This window comes from Alosa alosa, chromosome 9 (assembly GCF_017589495.1).
Source record: "Alosa alosa isolate M-15738 ecotype Scorff River chromosome 9, AALO_Geno_1.1, whole genome shotgun sequence".
NCBI classification, from domain to species: Eukaryota; Metazoa; Chordata; class Actinopteri; order Clupeiformes; family Clupeidae; genus Alosa; species Alosa alosa.
The window spans coordinates 8136418-8158053 of NC_063197.1; the positions used below are offsets into that span (position 1 = coordinate 8136418).

At 45.2% G+C, this 21636-nt stretch overlaps 1 protein-coding gene across 3 annotated transcripts; it reads left to right on the forward strand.

Moving 5' to 3' along the window:
* Positions 1–13027: 13027 nt before the first annotated feature.
* Positions 13028–17429, forward strand: LOC125300926. 3 transcript variants are annotated; one of them, XM_048253103.1, is made up of 4 exons: positions 14473–14664; positions 14831–15454; positions 15854–16041; positions 17087–17429. In XM_048253103.1, exons 1-3 carry the CDS (start codon positions 14640–14642, stop codon positions 16009–16011), a joined length of 807 nt encoding a protein of 268 aa, XP_048109060.1. In that variant the 5' UTR covers positions 14473–14639; the 3' UTR covers positions 16012–16041; positions 17087–17429. The 3 variants fall into 3 exon arrangements, with proteins under 3 accessions (XP_048109061.1, XP_048109060.1, XP_048109059.1); XM_048253104.1 differs by lacking the exons at positions 14473–14664; positions 17087–17429 and adding an exon at positions 13028–13410 and having other exon boundaries at positions 15854–16187; XM_048253102.1 differs by lacking the exon at positions 17087–17429 and having other exon boundaries at positions 15854–16187.
* The last annotated feature ends 4207 nt before the right edge of the window (positions 17430–21636 follow it).

The following is a 21636-nucleotide window of genomic DNA, read 5'->3' on the forward strand; positions in this document are numbered from 1 at the left end:
GTTACCGTTACCTTCACTAACGTTAACGTTATCCACTGCGGTAGCCTACGTTAGGCCAAGTGGTGGCTGAAATATTCCCAAAGCACATATAGCCTACAATAAAATAAAGTCTGTTATTTACAAATACAGTGTTATTTTATTCCATACAACAAAGTAATTGCGGAGGAAGTCAAACCTAGATGTGGCTTTAACATACAACATTAGTGAAAATGAAATAGCTAAAGTAAATCGTAAGTGGAAGTGCATCTGTCAATTCATTGAATGTTCAAAGTATTATGAATCTTTATTTAGAAAATACACATTGGTTGGCCTATTCATGATGCATCAGCAATTACACATGTTTAGGGGAAGGGCATTATTATGACCGCCGCGCAGCGGTTTAGTCAGATTTTCTTTATTTCTTTTTTTTTTTCTTTTTTTTCTTTTCGCATGTCCAAATTCGCCAAGGATTCCCGGGACACTGAAAGACCGGGGTAGCCGAAACTTGGTGGGCATGTAACCCCACATGGATAGCATGGAACCATCGTTTTTCATTTTGATCTGTAGCCCCCCGCTGGACTGGACCCCCCGAAAGGAGGGTAGGGCAGACACAGTTTTCTGTGAATATCTTGAGAACCGTAGGGCCTAGGATGACAATTTTTTTCCGTATGTTTGCCTCCAGGGGTCATGTTAACCCATTCCATGTGCACACATGTGCATAAACAGATACACACGCACACATACACATTCACAGTAATCATACGTATGACACATACTCACACAGTAGACAGATGTACGCATGCATGCACATGCACAAACACACATACGCAGGCAAACACACAAGCACACACGCACACACACACACACCCACACCCACACACATAAAGATAAATGTGTACACGCACACATGCACACAATTCAAGAATTTCTCAGAATTATGAACAGGCAAGATGCGGGTGGGGTTGTATAAAATGAATTTTACATGTGAAATCTATGAACTAATCATGTTTTGGTACTTGTTGTCTAGCAGATACCAGTGAGAATTGAGTGTGGATAATGCAATTTAGTGAGACAGTTAGAATCATATAGGCCTTTCAGCGTGATTTATTTTTGTGGAAAAAATGTGCTGGACTAGGCGGCGGTCATATTTTGTACCGCTCTGCGGTACATCTAGTTAATATACCATGTAAGGTGATATGTGCTAGAAATGGGTAAACCACTATCAGTGAGTCTGCCCGTGAGGTGCGGGCACCGCCGCGCCAGGCAGTGTCCCACATTGTCCCTCAGAAACATACCCCTTGTCCCCCCTTGGGCTTATTAACAGGTGGTCACCCTACTACCAGTTTATCTCGACATACACGCTTCTACTCGACTCAGCTGGCCTCTCTATTCCCCTTTTCACCAGGCAGTAGTGAATCATCACCTGTTCAGAACTGGACTCTCTGGTTAAACTAAACAAACCCAACCCAAATATTTCACAGCTTAATCTCTCTCAGCTACTAGTCTCTCTCCATGTTAGTCATATCACCCCAGGGCCTCATGTTGTTACTTACAGGCTTAAAGATGAACTGAACTGGAATTTGAAGTAAAGGTCATATAACAGATGTATTTTATTTCTTCTCATTGGTACAACGATTAAAATGGCAGAATTTATTAAAAGGGATAACATTGTACGTTGAAAGTGTTGTTGTTGTTACACGGGCGCCGCCATGTTGGATTTCAACAATCGGCTACGTCACTGGCATGGTAAGCTACTTTGCACTAGCACTAGCAGCCATAGCAGATAATGAGTCTGAGGCTGACATGGCTGAGGAAACTAACATTAGGCCTAGCTGAGTTACATATTGGCCATAAGCCGTTTATCATAGGCTAGCCTACATCACAAAATCTCATACAAAATGAAACCAAACTAGTGAAACAAAGGCGAACACTTTAACAGGGGAAATTAATTGGGCATGAATCATACTTTTACATCCAAGATGGCGGCGCGTACACACGCAGCGACCTCTCTCTGTCCCAACCGTACGGTGTTTTGTTCGTTTAAAAAGTGTTTGTCGAAAGTTTTACGTGTTCGTCTCGTCTTACTACGTCGTACTACAAGTACAGCAGGCAGTTTTAATTGACATCTGCAAAAGCAAGTTTTGCAGCGTTCTGGACTTTGCAACAGAGGCGCTAAAGGAACTCGGACTACTCCGCCTGCAACAACACGGACTCGCCTGCTACTCCTCCCGGAAAGAAAGCGTCGGAGGCGGTGTGCGAGGAAGCAGAAGAGGGGCAAAGCGTGGAGGCGTCCGGGCCAGGCTAGCGGCCAGCCCAACTTCGCCCAGCCATACCATCCATTCTCCTGGCAAATAATACGATCACTGGACAACAAAATGGATCACATCGACTGCTGAGATCAACGAACCGGACAGTAAGTAACTGCTGTGTGCTCGTCTTCACTGAGACTTGGTTAAATGACAACATTCCGGACTCTGCTGTACAACTGGAGCAGCTAGCATGCTATCGAGCAGACAGGGCCATTGTAAAGGGAGGTAAATCACGAGGAGGAGGAATCTGTGTTTACATCCGTGGCGAATGGTGCGGGACACTGTAGTAGTATGCAAACACTGCTCACCACTGGCAGAGTTTATGATCATAAAGTGCGTCCTTTTACCTGCCAAGGGGAAATTACTGCGATTCTGCTCGTCGCGGTATACATCCCCCACCAACAACAACAGCGATAAGAACGCGGCTCTTAGTGAACTGTACCAGGCTGTCAGTGAACAACAGGCGGCACACCCAGGCGGTTTCACCATCTTCACTGGAGATTTTAACCATGCTGATCTCAAAACTGTACTTCCAAAGCTACACCAGCATGTTGATTTTCCAACAAGAGGAGATAACATCCTGGACCTGGTCTACACTACACACAAAGGAGCATACAAAGCCACCCCCCTTCCCCACATTGGACTTTCAGACCATATCACTGTTATGCTAATGCCGCATTCAGACAAAGGGTAAAAAGCGAACAAACCGGTTCGTAAGCAGGTAAAAGTGTGGCCTGAGGGGAGCCTCCGATGCTCTTCAAGACTGCTTTGACACAACATACTGGGAAATGTTTAGGCAGGCAGCCACTTACAACAACCGGACAGACATAGAGGAGTATACAGACACTGTAACCTCTTACATCACCAAGTGTATCGATGATGTGACCCACACAAAAGACATCATCACTCGGGCTAACTGGAAGCCATGGCTGACAGGGGATGTCCTCAGGCTGCTGAGGGCCAGAGACAAAGCCTACAGAGCTGGGGATGAAGCTGGCATGAAAACAGCGAGAGCCAACCTGTCCCGTGGCATCAAAGAAGCAAAAAAGGAATACACTCACAAGATAACCACCCACTTCAAAGACAGCAGGAACGCACAAAGCCTATGGCAGGGCATTCAGGCCCTCCACGGACTACAAGCCAGCGCCACAGAGCTGTGAGCAGCAACATCCTCTGCTCAACAACCTGAACCGCTTCTTTGCTCGGCTTTGAAGCACAAAACAGCACCTGCCCACAGAAGACCCATCCCCCTCTACATGAGCAGCCCCTGTGCCTCTCTGCCGACAAGCGTGAAGAGGACACTTGCTGCTATCAACACCAATAAGGCAACAGGTCAGACAACATCCCAGGTCGTGCGCTGAAGGACTGCGCGGGGAGCTTAAGGATGTCTTCACAGACATCTTTAACACTTCCCTGAAGCAAGCCATCGTCCCATCATGTTTCAAAGCTGCCACCATCATACCTGTGCGAAGAAAACTGCTCCATCCTGCTTCAATGACTACCGCCCTGTGGCACTGACACCCATCATCATGAAGTGCTTTGGCGGCTTGTCATGTCACATATCAAAGCCATTCTCCCCCACCCTGGACCCCTTCCAGTTTGCATACCAAGGCAAGCGGTCTACAGAGGATGCAATCTGCTCTGCCCTCCACCCAGCCCTCACCCACCTGGAAAAAAGGACTCATATGTGAGATTGCTGTTTATAGACTTCAGTTCTGCATTCAACACCATAATACCACAACAACTCATCTGCAAACTTGACAAACTGGGACTCAGTACCTACCTCTGCAACTGGCTACTGGACTTCCTCTGTCAGAGGCCCCAAGTAGTGCGTGTTGGCAACAATACCTCAAGCAGCATCACACTGAGCACAGGGGCCCCAAGGCTGCGTGCTCAGTCGCTGCTCTTCACCCTGCTGGCCGCATGACTGCACTGCAAACTACAGCAACAATCACATAGTGAAATTTGCTGGCGACACAACTCTGGTGGGTCTCATCACTAAGGGCGCGACGAGACTCAATACAGGTTGGAGGTCGACCATCTGACCACGTGGTGCAGGGACAACAACCTCCTGCTGAGCGTCAGCAAGACCAAAGAGATTGTTGTTGACTTCGGAGAGGTCACACCCAACACCTGCCACTGACCATCGGCCCGGTGCTGTGGTGGAAGGCGAGCAGCACCAAATTCCTGGGGGTGCACATCAGTGAAGACCTCTCCTGGACCACCAACACTGCATCACTGGCGAAGAGAGCTCAAGCGCCGCCTGTACTTCCTCGCGGAAACTCAGGCGAGCAAGTGCTCCACCAGCCATCATGACCACATTCTACCGAGGCACCATTGAGAGCATCCTCTCCAGCTGTATCGCTGTGTGGGGCGGAAGCTGCACTGAATACAACAGGAAAGCCCTGCAGCGCATAGTGAACACAGCTGGAAGGATTATTGGTGCTTCACTCCCCTCCCTGAAGGACATTTACACCACCCACCTCACCCCGAAGGCGACCAAAATTGTGAGTGATGCAAGTCACCCGCTCACAATCTGTTTGATCTACTGCCCTCTGGGAAGAGGTACAGAAGCCTGCGGCTCCCAAGCACTACCAGACTCACCAACAGCTTCATACACCAAGCTGTAAGGATGCTGAACTCTCTCCCTCCTCTCCCCCTCCACCCTCAGCTACATAACATCCTGGACATTGGACCCAAAATGGCTGCCTGCACTACTCCACTTGCACACTTGCACGTTTTGTACACTTTACAACTTGGTGTTGTTGTCCTGAAAACACAACACTTCTGCTGCTCTTACATAACTTGCACCACTATGCCACTTTCTTTCTTACTTAGGTCAAACAGAACTACCCAAGCCTTTTATTGGCCTGACTTTGCACAAGTATTTTATTGACTGTCTATGCACAATTTCAACCAAATTTTGCTGCTCTTATTTTTTCATTATTATATGTGCCCTCTTATTTACTTATTTACTTACTTTTTTGTTTACTTGAATGTTATGTTTGTCTGTGGACCTAAATTGGTAAAATATGTCTTGTCTTCACCGTGGGATAGTGAGAAACGTAATTTCGATCTCTTTGTATGTCTGGAACATGTGAAGAAATTGACAATAAAGCTGACTTTGACTTTGACTTTGACTTGGATACTGAAAGCTATTTTGTCAATGAGCAGAAACATACACGACATTCAAACTATTGATAAGATTTGCACTATGGAAACTGGTCTGTAACTTTGGATGAATAAATGCCATTGACTCGCCATATCCTGACTTAAAAAAACCTTTTCTTGCTTACTTTATCACAAACTCGGTGGGGCAGCTTGTAGTCTTTTTCAATTCATAGAAGGGCGAGCCCACAGTCTATGTGCCATGGAGCCTAAGTTTCAACTTCGGCTTCGTTCACCCAGTCACTGGTCGCAATAACAAAGCCTATCTGTCCCCTTTGGAATAATATCTCGAAGTAGCCTCAGATGAGGTCCAGTGTTAGGCTACCATACGATCCAACCTAGGAAAAGGCTAGCAGCTAAACACCTTGGAAACACTCTTATGTCAAACTCCACAAGCTAGCACTCCGACCATAGGGAGTATAAACCATGACTCCGACGATATCACAGATCGATAATAATGCGTTTACTAGCTGGTAACTAAACCACAGCGTGTAAACAGAATCCAATGTCCTTTTCTACTCACCCTGAAGCCAGTTGTTCACCGTCTCAGGGCAAATTGTTGATGCGAGGGAGTTTAACTCGCAGTGCTGCTATCTAAGAGACTCGTGCAATATCAACATCCACAAGGTAAAAATCTGCAAACTCTCCACTAACGTTAGCCTAAAATAAACGACAAACTCGTGTATCCTCCGTGTATCTGGGGTCAACTTGGGGTAACGAAGTTTTTAACAGTTTCAAGGGAGGGAGAGAGAGAGAGTGTGAGTTGCTGTTACGAGTGCCAGTAGTCCAGACTACGTTAGCCTACATTGCCGTGACAATGCGTGTTATATAGCTTATTTGTATATGCACCGTAGCCTTCGCATAGGCCTAATGTAGTGGTGGTGAGTGAGTATGCAGTTGTGTGGAGGATGTACAGTAGGCAATGTGTGTGTGTGAGGGATGGAGGGAGACAGAGAAACAGTATGCGTGTTGCTGTCTCAAGCGCCCCTCGTCCAGTTTTCTACATGACCTGTAGGCTAGGTCTACAGTAGCCTATGTTGTGCCGCACAAAATGTATCTATGTTGTACATTGCACAAACTGTATACCCCCCGAAATAAACACATATATAAATAAACATATTTTTCCCGTCACTTTGGCTTCCATGAACATTTTCCCTACGTTTCGCCACTGCTTTGCAACAGATAGATTCAAGTGTCCATGCTCCGGCAGCGCCCACACAGTAATTTTCACCCAAATGATCCTACTGAAGGTTGAGCTGGAGCCTGAAACCGATCGTCCCCCATCTAGTGGTAGTCAAGACACTACAGGCCTGTCCCTCACAGGCTCAAATGTGTAACCCATGCCATTAAAATTACTAATTTTCGTGTATACATAATATGCTGCAGCTGTTGCCTATAGAACTTCTCAGGTCCTACCATGCCAGTGACGTCATTGAAACTGGCAGCGTTCTAATACTAACAAACGCAATTTTGGTGTTGCTTAAAAAAGGCTACGTATTGATTTTTTAAATTATTTTTTTTTTTTAGTGTAATTTATTTTTAATTGTCATAATCAACACATTATCAATGTTGATTATTTCAGTTCAGTTCATCTTTAAGGGTGACCTCCCATCTGCTGTCTCTGGTCATCTGCTGTGGTTGGCTCTGAGCCCAAATGACAGCCAGTCTTATGGATGGACCTCATTGGAAACCATTACCAGAGCAGGGCCAGACCAGGACCATCTCTTCCCTCGTCAGGTCAGGTGTGGAGTCCAGCGTAGTCTGTGTTGGAGGGGATGGAGCTGGGCTGGGCATAGGGTTCCCTGAACAAAAAAACAAAAACAAAAATTGTAATACTATTCATCTCTAATCTACTAGAACTATTTATCCAGCTCAAGATTGGGAAACCCTAAACCTCTATTTTCATCACCTGCCACTTCTGCCTGGCTGTGAAAGTGTACTTGGCTTCCCAGGAGCATTTGGAGGGTGCACACACTTTGTGCAAACTGTAATGAGGTCCATCTTCCCCAAGTGCAAGTCACATTTCCTAGGTGCTGTGACACAGACCATTGATAACATTATGTGCTTTAATAAAGAATGAATCCTTTTAACAGAATAATAACAGTATAATAGCAATTTAACAGAATAATAACAGTATATAATATAATAACTATTACATGATTATATCTTATAAGAGGTACTGGCAAATGTATTATCTGGCCTAGAATGCACCGAATCTTACCAGATATTATCACAATTATGAAAAAGGTGAACGACAGCACGATTGAAAGCATTGCCAATCCGAGTGCATTAATCAAGTGGTTTATGTGTGTGAGTGAGTGAGTAACTGGCTTTTGTTTAGTGCGTAAAGCATTAAAAGGAGAGTGTTGGTTCACAGAGCACACCAAATAGGGTGAAAAAAGCACACAGGAGGAGGAAATGAAAAGCTGGAAAGCCTTCGGTGGAAAATAATCCCCAGATGCTCCTGACAGAGGGAGCAGTGAGGTGAGCGGAGGATAAAGCCAAGGGGGGAGGCACCTTGTGCCCCGAGAGCAGCTATGAGGAAGGGTGACGGACACAAGCTGTTACACCCCGACCCAGCTTTATCTGAGAGCTGCAGAACCCAACGACATGCCGGCGCAGAATTGGAAATGAACTGGGATGGCCGCAGCCAAATGACCAGGGAAGACATCTGAGCTTAAAAATGCAATCCTGGATGAATCGCATTGAAGGAGCCCATTAGGATCTGAGGGGTAGGGTGGGGGACAGGTGCTTGTGTGTGTGTGTGTGTGTGTGTATCCTGAGGGGAGAGCAGAAGACTCTTCAGAAGCATGAAGTTTTCTGTTAGCCCACCCCCACCACCCTTAATTTCCCATATGACCCCCAGGGTATGGAGGTTACGAGAGAAAAATGTCTGACATATTATTAGAACTACTTGGCATTCCAGATACTGTGAAGCATATCTGTGAGTAGCTCCTGCCATAAAGGTATACTGGTCCAATAATGCCAGTTACTAGCGGCATTTAAAGGTCCATGCCACAATATGAGCCACGGAATAGAGCAGTTACTCAGTATTTTTCATATCATAAGTTGAAGTGTATTATGTCATTTTAGTATGACATGTATATGCAAGCTCTAAATGCAAGTTATCATGCAAGTATTGTACATGACAGGTGTGATTCCTATAGGTTTATAGCCCTTTTCCCATACGGGCTGTTCACTTTGTTCCTAATTCTGTGTTGCATCCAGACACAAAGGTGCTGTCCTCTCAAGACTGCAGCGTCAAGGGGGCTGTTAGAACCTCCGACAGCTTGGTTCCGTCTCTCTATTTTAAAAGACGCTCTTCAGTGGAATGTCAGTGTTGTCTCAAAAGAAACGGCCAGAAGGGGATGTGTGTGGGGACTGGTGGAGAGAGAGAGAGAGAAATAGTGACAAGCTTTGAAGAACAAAGTCCTTATAAAACACAGCTGATTTATATATCCTTTAAGAGATGCCTTTGTAACAAAGGCCCCGGGCAGCTTGGGCTGAAAGAAAACAGCACGCAAAAAGAAAAAAAGAATTATTGGAACCTAAAAAAAGGGTGTTGTTTATGGGGGACAGGGAAAGGAGAGCCGTTCCAAGGAATTTTTTTTTGCGAACATATCTACCAAAAAATCCACTCGAACAAATGGCTGGCAGTGTGCCATGGCCAGATGTTCACCTCTTTGACCCAGATCCTGTTTCTCCACTGTGTGAATCAGAGAGAGGTCAAAGACTCAGTGGCCAGATAGAGCTTCATTAGAATTCTCCTCTCATTCTCAAAGGCAGACATTATTATGCACATCCTTAGTAAAGTGGCATAACATTCCATAAATTCCATAAAGCATATTTTCCCCCCTTTACACTCCATAAACTCAATCCAGAAGGAAAACAAGCTCCCAGTAAATCACATTCTAAAGCGTATATAGAGCCTTCTCCGGTTCAAATCCTCTATATAGATCCAGATCAGATAATGAGTGAGCTATGTACAGTGAATGCCTATTAACATAGCGCCTAATCTCCTGTATTTTTTTTTCAAGCAGTCTCTCATGTGCAAACTGTAGCTCCCTGTTCCACCATGATGCAATGGGTAGGCAATCGCCTGTACACAGCAGTTTTCCACAGCTTCCTGTTAAAGCTGGAGTCAGCATCTTTTAATTAATTTATTGGTATGTTGGGTTTAATCCGCCCGGCTGATTAAGAGTCATGATCTGCAGAGCTCAAATTCCACTGTTTATTTACAAATGTCAGGACGGTAATCTGTGAAATCCGACAATCCCTTTAAGCGCTGCCGGTTAATCCCTGACAAAATTGTGTGTGTCAAGACTCCGTGGACCCAAAGCTGGGGCGGAGAAATGAAGAGGGCCTGCAGTCGCAAGGAAAAGGGAACATCATCACAGCATACGGACGCAGACGCAGACACAGACGCAGAAGTCTGGACTGGAGCGGACCTGAACCAGAGCCGTGAGTTGACGATCATCTGTGATGATGAACTGGAACCAGTGCTCCAGTAACACTAACACATACAGCAGCTTACTCTCACACACGTGGACGTACAGCACATCCGGCTCCGAGGGCTGTCAGCTCCCCCAAAAATCATCTGAGACCACAGATACACAGATGAGATGCATCATGAAGAGCCCCCACATCAAAAGGTTAAAATGATTTTCAAACATCACATGAGAGCTTCTGACCTGGCATGCTATACATTTCCAGAGAAATCTGCAAAATGTGTGTGTGTGAAAAGAGAGAGAGAGAGAGATGAGGGGAGAGAGAGATAAGAAGAGAGAGAGAGATGTGGGGATGAAGGGAGATAAAGAGAGAGAGATGGGTGGAGAGAGAGAGATGAGGGGAGAGAGAGAATGAGAATCAGAGGGAGGAGCAGAGTGAGTTTTTGAAATCTTTGAGCAATATGAACGCTTTCAAACAAGGGGTGGGGAGAAAGTTCGACAAGTTTGACGTGAATAATTAATCACACTAGTGTCAACTGCCTTTGTTCTGGATCCAAGGGATATGCGCTTTAAGCTTTAATACCATTTGTGGCTGGACTTATTATGTGTGATCAAATAATCCTCAGTCCAGGGATTGTTTTTTAAAAGACGGATTCTTGTCTTACTCCTTTCAGTCATGGAAGTAATTCAAGCCACGAGGGAATGTTTTCTTTCTGCGCTCAGTCATCCTCCTCCTCATTTTAAAATTACAAATATATAGACGTGCCCTGGGTATTTAAGAAAGTGTCAGCCTAAAAGAAAGGCTTACATTATTCATGTCGTAAAACATTTATTTTGCTAAAAATTCACATTATCAAAGTTAACAGGCTTCAAACAATAAATGGTAGCTTCTGGTTGATACCACTTCTGGTTTGACCTTACATTACCTGATTTGTACCACTGGTATTGTTTATAGCTATTGTTTAATTAAGACTTTGAGACCCCAGTTTAGTCTTAATTATCAGTAAAACACAATTAGGTTTTAGCAAAGATACATTTGAATGTATTAAATAAGTAAATAAAGCAATGTGTTCAACAGTACAATAGGGGGATCTCTGTAAATGCTTTTTTACCTAGTGTCTCACCATCCCTTTTAAAACGAACACATCTATGTACTTATGTTCCTATTTCATTACACCACAGACTGAATAGTCCTTTACCACATGATTGATTGCTCAGAGAAACGGTGTGAACCCATCGGGCCTTACGTTCTCTTCCAAAGGTTAAAAGGTGAGAGCTTGCTGGTGCTTTTAGAACCATGAGAACTTGATTGCTTGTGGGGTGGACCTGGGGCGCCATGTCCCCTGTGGCTGGAAGTAAAGTCAGTGGGCTTAGCGGGATCTCTCTGGCCATCCTGAGCAGCATATCAAGCAGATATCAGTCAGCGCGGCTTACCCGTTAAGGTTATGTGGGGTGTACGGCACGCTTTGGAAATGGCATGATATGGCTCATGAACTCACGTCAAAGGACGCAGTTGAATTACTACTACTGATTTATGATTCCTGTGAGACTGGCCCATATGGGCACAATGTGGGGACACAAGGCCTAGAGCCTAATGTGAGAGGATGAAGATCTGGCCCTGAACTGGCTTAGATGCCGTCTGGGATGTATGAAACTCAGTTATAGGGATTCTGATGGCTGCACATCACTGAGTTTACACACTGGAGTTGGAAGGTCATCTCCATGCTACACATTCCCTGGGCTGAACCTGTTTCATATTAAACCTCTTAGAAAAAGTCAACATTTTCATCGCATCACTGTTGTTTCAGACTCATATTACAGTGCATGTCCACATCCTTCTCTCAGGCACAATGGCACATGCAGAAACACAAAGTACCAATAATGGAGACTTCACTGAACTCATTTAAAAAAAAGGTGACTAAGAAGCCAACAGCCTACATCTCTCAGCCTACAGATCATACAGTTTCTGAAGCGCATACATATACAGTATGCTGCTCTATATATATCACATGCCATATGCAACTTAACATATGGTATGACTCTTCCACGACTGAAAAGACTCTATGGCTCAATGTGGCCTGGCCCTGACAGGAGGCTTTGACCAGCTGTTGGCAAATGTGTTGGCTTTGTTGGCAAGCTCACTAACCCTGTCTTGGCTGAAGAAGGAGCACATGCACACAGTGCACACATAACAACTGGGCACTGGTGACATGTTTTCACTTCTACTCGGGAACGTAGTTACAGCGCAGAGCCACAAACTGGGTCAAGTTCAGCAGTGTGACCACGCCGAGAAAAACAGCGACGATGGTGGTAACTGAGTTTGAAAGTTAAAGGATCAGTCCATATCTGAGGTGAGAGGATGTCATTCCTTCTGCATTTCTTATCCAATACACTTTCTGTCAAATTCAGCAAATAGCTGTTTGCCTCCCAGCAGTCCTTTCAGTGTGTGTACTAAAAACAAAAACAAACAAATGTTGTTTGTACACAGTCCTGGATCTCTGAATGGGAAATGAACAAAGTGGTTTGGACTGAGCCAAACACTGTTCCAGCCAACACGTTGCTTCAGGAGTAGAGGAGGAAGGGCTATCATTTGATAGGTTGATAAGATCAAATGTCAACATTTTCTTTTCACCAGAACTGCATACTGCATCTTTAATCCGGTCTAATAGGGGTCAGTCAAGCTCACAACCTCTCACCACAGCTCCAGGAAGAACCCAGTGTTGTAATACAGATGAAAACTGACAAAATGAGAAGAGATAATTAGACATAGTGTATTGGTTCCACTGACACTAAACTGGGCTTAACGTTGACAACTCATTTAAACAAAAACCTGGAACACAGGAGATTGTTTGTTCAAAAAAAAAAACAAAAGTTAAAGAAGGGAGGTTCATATATAGACAGTGGCGTTAACTGGCCAAACCAAAAAAACAACAGAAGCATATATAGTGGCTTGGCCAAACCAAACAACATAGAAGGGGTAAACAAAACTAACCCTTGACTACAACACATTCACAGCAGAACTAACTAAAGACAAAATCCCTCTCGGGCACATGGTGAGACATGATACGGCCCAGGTTTCCCAAAGTCCTGCATGCTTCCTTGATAGAATGCTTCCTTGTGAGTCGGGTTCTACACAGATAAGGCTAGAGTGTTCGTAGGACTCTACTTTGGAACAGACTAGCTAGTGTGAACAAGCACGTCACCGCGGTTCCACCTGAGGGCATCCACTTTTAACTGCACGCTTATGTTTTCAGTAAGGGCGCTGCTCCAATGCATGTCAATACAGAGGGTTATGGGTATTTTGTGTTCACAGATGCATCCTTGAAAATTCTCAGAATGAAGAGCGCGAATTTGGAGTGTTCTTCACACTGGAACAGTGCTCGATGGAGTTCAAGTGACGTGGCGTCCTTGAAAAGGCGGCCATTGAGTATATTTCCTTGACTTTGGGAAATGGCTCCTCAGCTCTCAGTCTCCAAGGGAAGGGACCGCCCCCACCAACAATCAAGGTAACTCAGGACAAAGAAATGTGGTTAGTTCACTCAATGTAATGTAACGCAAAATAAACAAAATAAAAGAAACTTGTGTTTATTATTTGGCTATGATAGTTTAAATGACTGTAAATAACAATCAGTGCAACAAACGAATGAGGTGAATGATAAAATGGTAATTAAATGTTTATAACTGTGGGATGATGTTACCAATTATCACAATAATTCAAATAATAATTAAAAGTAATTAAAACACTATGCATGCATTCATAATGTAGTAGGTACTTTATTTGACACCATTTGGTTGTATTTACATATTTGTGAGACTATGGTTGTGAGAGACAGTTCAATGGGTTAGCACCATTATAGATACACACCAGTCTCCAGTGCAGGACCTCCCTACTGATGTGAATGAATCTGTCGTTCTTTCAGGACTTTGCCTACATCAGGCTGAATTCATGTCCTGCCGCCTTGATTGCAGTCCTTTTAGAGGTGTACAGTAATTTCAGTGGAAGCATGCTGGTAAAATGACCTAGCTTTCACACAACATGAGGGACCAGCCAGCGGGCACAACAATTTCAGAAAGGATGTCTAACGGAAGTAATTATCTTGGTATTTGAATCAAAAGATGGCATTTGTATCACAATTGTCAATGGATTTTAATAAAGAACGGTGTCTGACCTCACTACTTACTTCCAGGATCACACTGATAGCCCTAACCTTTTGAAGCCTCCGAAAAGCTGGTTGAGGTTGGCTGTATAATAACTGTTAATAGTGTTTATTAGTGATTACAATTGTTCCTTGAACAAAAACTGAATGTTTGAATGAAGAAACATTTGGAAGTGGAGAGTTAAACGAATAGTGTGTGTGTGTCTGTGTCCATTCCAATAAACATGGAATCATTTCCATTTAAAGTTGCCAATGAAAAAGGCCTCTGGCAGAGCCATTGTATCTTTTATTGCACATGCATAGCTATATTTTACTATGCTGGTCAGACCATCAAAGATGATGTCACAAGTGTTCTAAATCTAACTGTTGGCTCGATTGTGATGTCACGAGTGTGGTGAAAACCATCCTTAAATCAACATGGAAACTTTCGAAACATTCTGAAGAGAACATTCTAAATCATCAAGGCTGTCTGCTCTAAAATCATTACTCTGTTTCTCTTGGGGGAGTCTTACTATTTGGTTTTATTTCATATTGTGTCGGGTGAATCTTTGGGAGTCGACTAAGGCAATTTCACCAACATGGTCCCTCTGTCACATTTACCTGGTATTATTTTTTTTTTTTCTTTTACTTTATAACACTGAAATTACATAATTGTTACAGATTATGTGCAAATGTTGACAGCAAGACATTAATCTTGTCATGATGTTGAATAACATTGTTCCTTTTTTTCAGAGAACTGTTTCATAATTTCTTTTCTCTTTGTCTTTAGCGGACCAGACAATGTGCCCTTGCACGCTGACGGCCAGGAGCAGCGCGTCTGCCTCCAGCAATCAGGAGCCCAGGCCTGTGGTGGCTGTGTTGCTTATGAGGGGGGTCCGCGACGACGTGCTGCTGGACCTTGAGCGAATCATCACCGAGAGCGGTGAACACGGCGATGAGAACACCACCCACCAGTTCACCACCAGTGTCTCAGACAACCAGCAGGAGGGCCTGAGAGACTCTCCGGCTGCCCAGTACCCGGACGCCGAGTCCAGGATCGAGTTTCTGGGCTGGTCCATGCCCTACCCGAAAGGTGTCCGGATCCCAGACTCCCCCGACAGCGACAGGTACTGGGACTACATCCAGTACGCCGAGGCAGTGGACCGTCTCAACAAGTGTCTGGACCCTGGCAAAACCTGCCGGACCTGTGTGGAGAGACTGCAGAGGATCTACGGAATCGAGGCCAGACTGGACTGGAGTCTGCAGCTGAGCTCCGATGAGGAGTCGGTGACTGATGACTCGAGGTTCTACATCAGGCCACATGCTGATGGCCCAGTGCCCCTTTACTACAAGAGAGCTGGTAGGACCTGGCACGAATCCTGCTCATCCAATGAAGACACCTCCGACCTGACAGGTACGAGATGTCTTTATATAGTCACAAAATGTCATAAATAAAATGGTCCAAAACACACATTTGGTGTGAATATGCTGTTAATAGACCTACACTATTGGGATAGATTTCTCTCCAACACTTGTGCAGTAGCCATGTGTTGTTACATAACTCTAGCCCTAATCTAGGGTTTATGTAATCGCAAATCTTAATGTGCTGTTACCCTTTGTTATTCAAAATATTTCACTCTGACTAATGACCTTAGCTATTAGGAGAGTTGCGCTAAGATCTAAACCATATGAGCCCGTGTTGGCACTGTGCGAACATATGACTACCTTTATCCATCAGCCTCTTAAAGAGCAGTCTAACAAAAGCGTTGTTGAAAAGTGTGGTTGTTGTTGTTGTTGTTGGTTGTGGTCACAGATGTGGAGCGTTGGTCAGAGGCGTGCCAACGGGGAGGGGAGAAGAGGGAGCGGCGTGTCTCACAGAGTCCCCCGGGAGCCTCGGCCTCGGTTTCCCCACTCTCCCCTAAGAGGAGGATGCTGACCCACTGGAGACCAGCAGATGACGACTCCGACTAACACCAAACCTCTGCCACAGCAACCAGAACGGTGTTCGGCTTTGATTACATTACATTTTTTTAAATAATCTCCTTTAGCAGAGTGACCATCGACGCATTTACTTTTGATTCTTAATCAATCTTTTAAGACTTTTAATCTTTTAATATATATTCTTCAAAATAAACAGCATGAAATTCCACCTTTTGATGTCAATGTTTAATTTAAACTAATGTCAACTATGGTCAACTATGTGAACTTGGGTGGGAACAGGCCACTTGGTGACAACGGAAACAGTAAAAAAGTGGATTTTCACAAGTGCAGAAAGACTTTCAGGGGAACAGGAATACCAAGTAAGGTTAAAATAAACAGAGAGCTATTTCATTCTAGTCACACATTCTTTTAAATGAAATACGGTTTTGGTGGTAGGCTAGAGCATAATTTACTTATGGACAATAATATGTTTTCCAACAATGGGCAGAATGTGTTTCGTTAAGAAATACCTTGGTTAAAAGAGCTACCCACATTTATTCCAGTAAGTGTTTTTTTGTATTTCGGAGACCATTAAGCCGGTGCAGTCCCATAAACCACTGACACACTGCTGGCAACAGCGCTGTCCATCAAAATGCACTGAGAGTATAAAGTTGTCAGTGTTTATGGAAATCAAAACAAAATCTCTGAAACAGATTTATGCATGCCAATGGAGCATTATGTGAGCAGTGCCTATCCACATAACACACACACACTAACAAACACACACACACACACACACACACCACAAATCTTGCTGCTGCCCTGAGGCATTCCTATTTATGACACTCTGACTCCAGGTAGAATTTCATCTATGTCATAATCTAACTGATTATGTTGAAACCGAGTGGAGAGAGACGTTCACATTGATAATTATATTGACGGCAAATGAAGAGGCCTCTTCAGCGAGGCCGAGAATACCACACCGCACACAGAAACCCAAATACAATGCCACAGCAAAGCACTCAACTGGGGCTTAATTATACACAGCAATTTCATCATTTTGTTTTCTAAACACACTAATGATCGGCCTGCTAGCTGTTAGACTAATTGGCATTTTTCTCCCAAGACTTGAAGTCAGCGAGATGAAAATTGGAGCCAGTCACAGCAGCAGAGGGTAAAGCGAGGCCCAGGACCAGGATGACGGAGTTGAACAGATCAGCCCGGCGGCGGCCAATCCGGCCACCGCCGCATGGCTGCCCTTTCCTCACAGGCCAGAGCACACGGTCCGAGCCGCGCCAGCAGCGATGACACGCAGCAATGTAGACACGTATGGCATTGAAACGTGCCCGCGTAGGCTTCAGGGATGTGCCCTGCGTTAAAAATAAACACTTGTGCCTCTCACAGGAAAACAACACATCTTCATAAGGTAATTAGCTGATCAGGAGGAGTGACCACTCACTGAGGCATCTAATAGTTCCTGAGGCGGCACAACCACGCAACAGCATGTTTAGTATATGTGTATGTTTGGTACTGTATGTGTATAAAAGTGTATGTTTGTGTATGAAAGTGTAGGATTGATATATATATTTGGACTTATTGCCCTATATGTAATGACTGCTTTGGCAATACAACTATCTATTTGTCATGCTAATTATTGAATTGAATTTTAATTTGAATCCTTTTCTCAAGTTTTTGTACGCCAAGTACATGGGAACATGGGATAACTACCTCATCAAACCCAAACCAGTCTCTATTGTTAGTGTACACAACATCCAAGCAACAAGATGAATGTGACTGTAGAAGGATGGCTGTACACAAATACTGTGTGAGCATGATCCACATGTGCAGAAATGCTGAGTGAAATCAGAGATGCAGTGTGAATCCAGCTGGAGGGGGGCAGACCTTGTGCTTGCGTGTGTCAGTAGGCAAAGAGCACGACTTCAACCGGCCCCTCCGACGTCACCATGACGGCCCTCTGCACGCACATCAAATGTCAGCCGTTCACTGACCCCGATCAAACAGTCTAGAAAGGCAGCGTTGAGTAGCATCTAATCTATTTAGTATGTTGTCTATTTGCCAGGCCTCTTCATGTTCGACATGGCTGTTAAAATGGAATTATTTCATGGCCCGGACACAATAGGAAACTGGCCCCCGTATGGTGCGGCTCTTGCGTAATAGCGCTGTAGCATTTGTAGCAACACGCCTCAGGACAGACAACAACAGAGACATTTAGCGCCACACCAGATGGACTCAGCATGTCAAAATAGTCGTACTTCTACCCCGAGCATCTCGGCCACTCTTTCACAGTCCCTGCTGTACGCATAACATTGCATACTGTATGGCCTTCATCTCCCAACCTTTCTTCTCCTCAATACATTTCCACACTTATATATCATGTTTATTTAATCACTGGGGAGTGATATATACTTACACCAAACTAATATATACTTACATCAAACGCTTATTGAAACTGATTGTCGTTTCCAGGTTGTTTAATCTGAGTGAGAATACATGGTACCCAAGACTTGAGTGAACTGTTCTAGCTGGAGTCTTGGTAATGTGTTTGAGTGTGCACTTGTGTCTTGTTACCCACAAAAAACCCACACAGCAGAGTCTCCAGCCACACACACAGGTCTACAGGGAGTGCTTGAGAGGTTTCTCTGCAGCGTGTCATCATTCCACAGCGCTCCTAAGCACTTCCGCGCGCGCACACTCACGCACGCACGCACGCACGCACGCACGCACACACACACACACACACACACACACAGAGACAACATGGGTTTTCTATTAATGCAGAACTAGCAGCGGTGTGCGCTAACGAGGCTTGCCCTCCCCGGGCGCATGTTTGGAGGAGCCGCCGTGTTGGCATTAATCAGGGGCGTAATAGCAGCAGTGGCGCTAGGGCTCTAGAGCACGGGCTGCCAACATGCCATGCTGCCCGTGCACACACACACACACATGCATACACACACGCAAAAGTGCGCACACAAACATGGACACACACACACACATGAACACACACGCACTCATACACACGCATGAGCGCGCACACACACACACACACACGCACAAGTGCGCACACACACACATGGACACACACACACGCATACATACACACGCATGAGCGCGCACACACACACACACACACGCTCACCCACACACACACACACACCCTGCTCTGCTCTGCTCTGCTTTGCGCTGCGCTGAGCCGAGCTGCGATGACTCAACACTCTGGGCAACGCTTGACAATGACAGGAGGTGACAGGAGTCTCCCGTCTCCACTGTTGTGTTTTGACATTTCCTTGAGTCTCTTTGCATGTTCTCCATACAGCGAAGCAACCAGCCCTCAGATCCACACCGCCACCCTCACCACGCACCCCACCCCACCCTCCTCACCTCCAGCCCCCCACCCCACCCTCCTCACCTCCAGCCCCCCTCCCCACCCGTGAGCCACATAGCTCCCCCTGAAGCCGCTCTGTCTCCTGGCTGCAGGACAGTGGAGACTGGTCAGGTCGCAGCACCATGGTTAAGGTATGATGTTCAGCAATTAGCGGGCAGTGGATTTACAGCCATTTGGGTTTAATGGGCGATGGCCAGATGGTGGGAAGTAAGAGCTTTCACCGCTGAATGTTCATCAGAGGAGAAGCCGGTTTTCATTAATACCTTTCACCACCACAGCCATTACTCCCCCACCAACACACACACACCCTTTACTCCCCACACCCCCTGCCCCCACCAACACACACACACACACACACCCTTTACTCCTCCACACCCCCCTGCCCCCACCAACACACACACACACCCACCAACACACACACACACCCTTTCCTTGCCTGTGGCTCTGACTAGACCACTGTATGAGTTTACAGCGCTCCAACTCAGAGCTGGTATGCTCTGGTGCCCTGACATGAACAGCACTGAACCCCATGAACACTGTGTATGTGTGTGTATGTGTGTGTGTGTTGTCATGGTATGCAACTATACCGCAACCAATCCCAGTACAGATGTGGCTGAAGTCTGACCCATGCCTGGTCCGTTTGTTGGTTTTGAAGTTGTTGGTCCTGTGGGCCCGTGCGTTGTGTGCTCCGGCCTCAGGAGCTCAGAAGTGAAGCGGCGCACAGACATGTCCAAACGTCATGTGACGCTTACACAGCAGCAGCAGCACCGACTTCACTGAGAAGCACATCTCTGGGCCAAACTGGCTCAGCGGTTACATCACTCATCTCCCCTGGCGGACGCACAGACCCGAAAAATCGATGCTCTTGATGTAAGCGCACGGGGCGAGCGAGCGCAAGCGAGGCGGCGTGGGGCAGTGGTGGTGGGAGGGGGGGGGATGTGGATGGGTTGGTGGTGCTTAAAAGCTAACAATGTTGCTCCGCTTGGAGCGCAGCTGCAGCGACCCACATTGTAATGTTATGTAAATCTGACCTAACAACGGCTTCTTCCTCTCGGAGGGGGGAGTGGGGAGAGGGCGAGATTATGCATGATAGCGGCCCATTTTCTGCTCTCTCATGCTCGTCCGACTTCCTGGTAAATAATTCAGGCCTTAATTCACAGTATTAGAAGTCGACGGGGAGAAATGCCAAGGCAGGCCCCCCGAGCCCGTCCGTAGGGCTGCTCGCCGCGCGCTCCAGCAAATTGGAAGGTACATCATGTCAGCTCCTGGGGCCTTCACTCATCAATTTGTTTGTAAACAGCAAATTAATGCGCCGCTTGGCCAACTCCCAGGCTGCGGAGCTGGAGGACAAACACACACACACACACACACACACACACACTTAGGCATGTCCACACGCATTAAAAGAAATGCAAGGCTTGGTACAGTAATATTAACCCTCAGCATCTGTGCTCATCTGTCTCTCTCTCTTTCTCTTTCTGTGGTTATTTACTGTATCTTTAGAGACAAAAACAGAGGCAGTCAAAATAAAACACTTCTGTTGAATACATACAGATGTATTCTGTCAGGACAAAAAAAAAAATGCTGCTTTTATAAATGACATACACTGGCTAGGGGTAGGGACTACCCTTTCGTTCAAGATTAAGTAGTTTATTGTCATGAACTCATTTAACATTAAGGCAACAGTATGTCTCAGTAAAATCTGGATATTTAGTTGATGCCGTCTATGGTAAACTGAGAATTACAATATATTGATGTACATTTCAAATAATAGTTTACAAATGTATGATTGGATTCTAACTAATTCCCACTGAAATTTGGAGCAATAATTGTCACAGTAGAAATCTGTACACTTGAACTGACCTCTCCCCACCCCTAAAACTCAATCTGACCTCATTATTGTGTTGTATAACAAATGACTTCATATCTTTTTTGTTCAGTTTTATTCTTTTCTATCGGGTGGAAGACAAAAAGCATTAGGTGGATATAGCATGTGTTGCAGTTTGTGCTTCCTGTGTCCCCAGTCCACTGACACTTACTATATACTGTATTCTCAATTAGAACAAGCTATTCAATTTATTGATGTTATGACACACTGAAAGTACAAACACATAAAAGCAATGTGCTGAATGTTCGATCAGATATTTCCTAACCAAAAAGAGACTTATGTATTTTATATGTCATGAAGAAAATGTTTTTTCCCCCCTTTTTTCAGATATAGGCCTCTAGGCCCGCTTTAAAGTCAGATGGCATCTTCTCGACGAGGCACGTCT

Coding starts and splice junctions, on each gene's coding strand:
- LOC125300926 (XM_048253103.1), top strand. CDS start 14,640: ATGGTCCCTCTGTCACATTTACCTG. Junction 14,665..14,830: donor CCCTCTGTCACATTTACCTG/GTATTATTTTTT, acceptor CTTTGTCTTTAG/CGGACCAGACAATGTGCCCT. Junction 15,455..15,853: donor AGACACCTCCGACCTGACAG/GTACGAGATGTC, acceptor TTGTGGTCACAG/ATGTGGAGCGTTGGTCAGAG.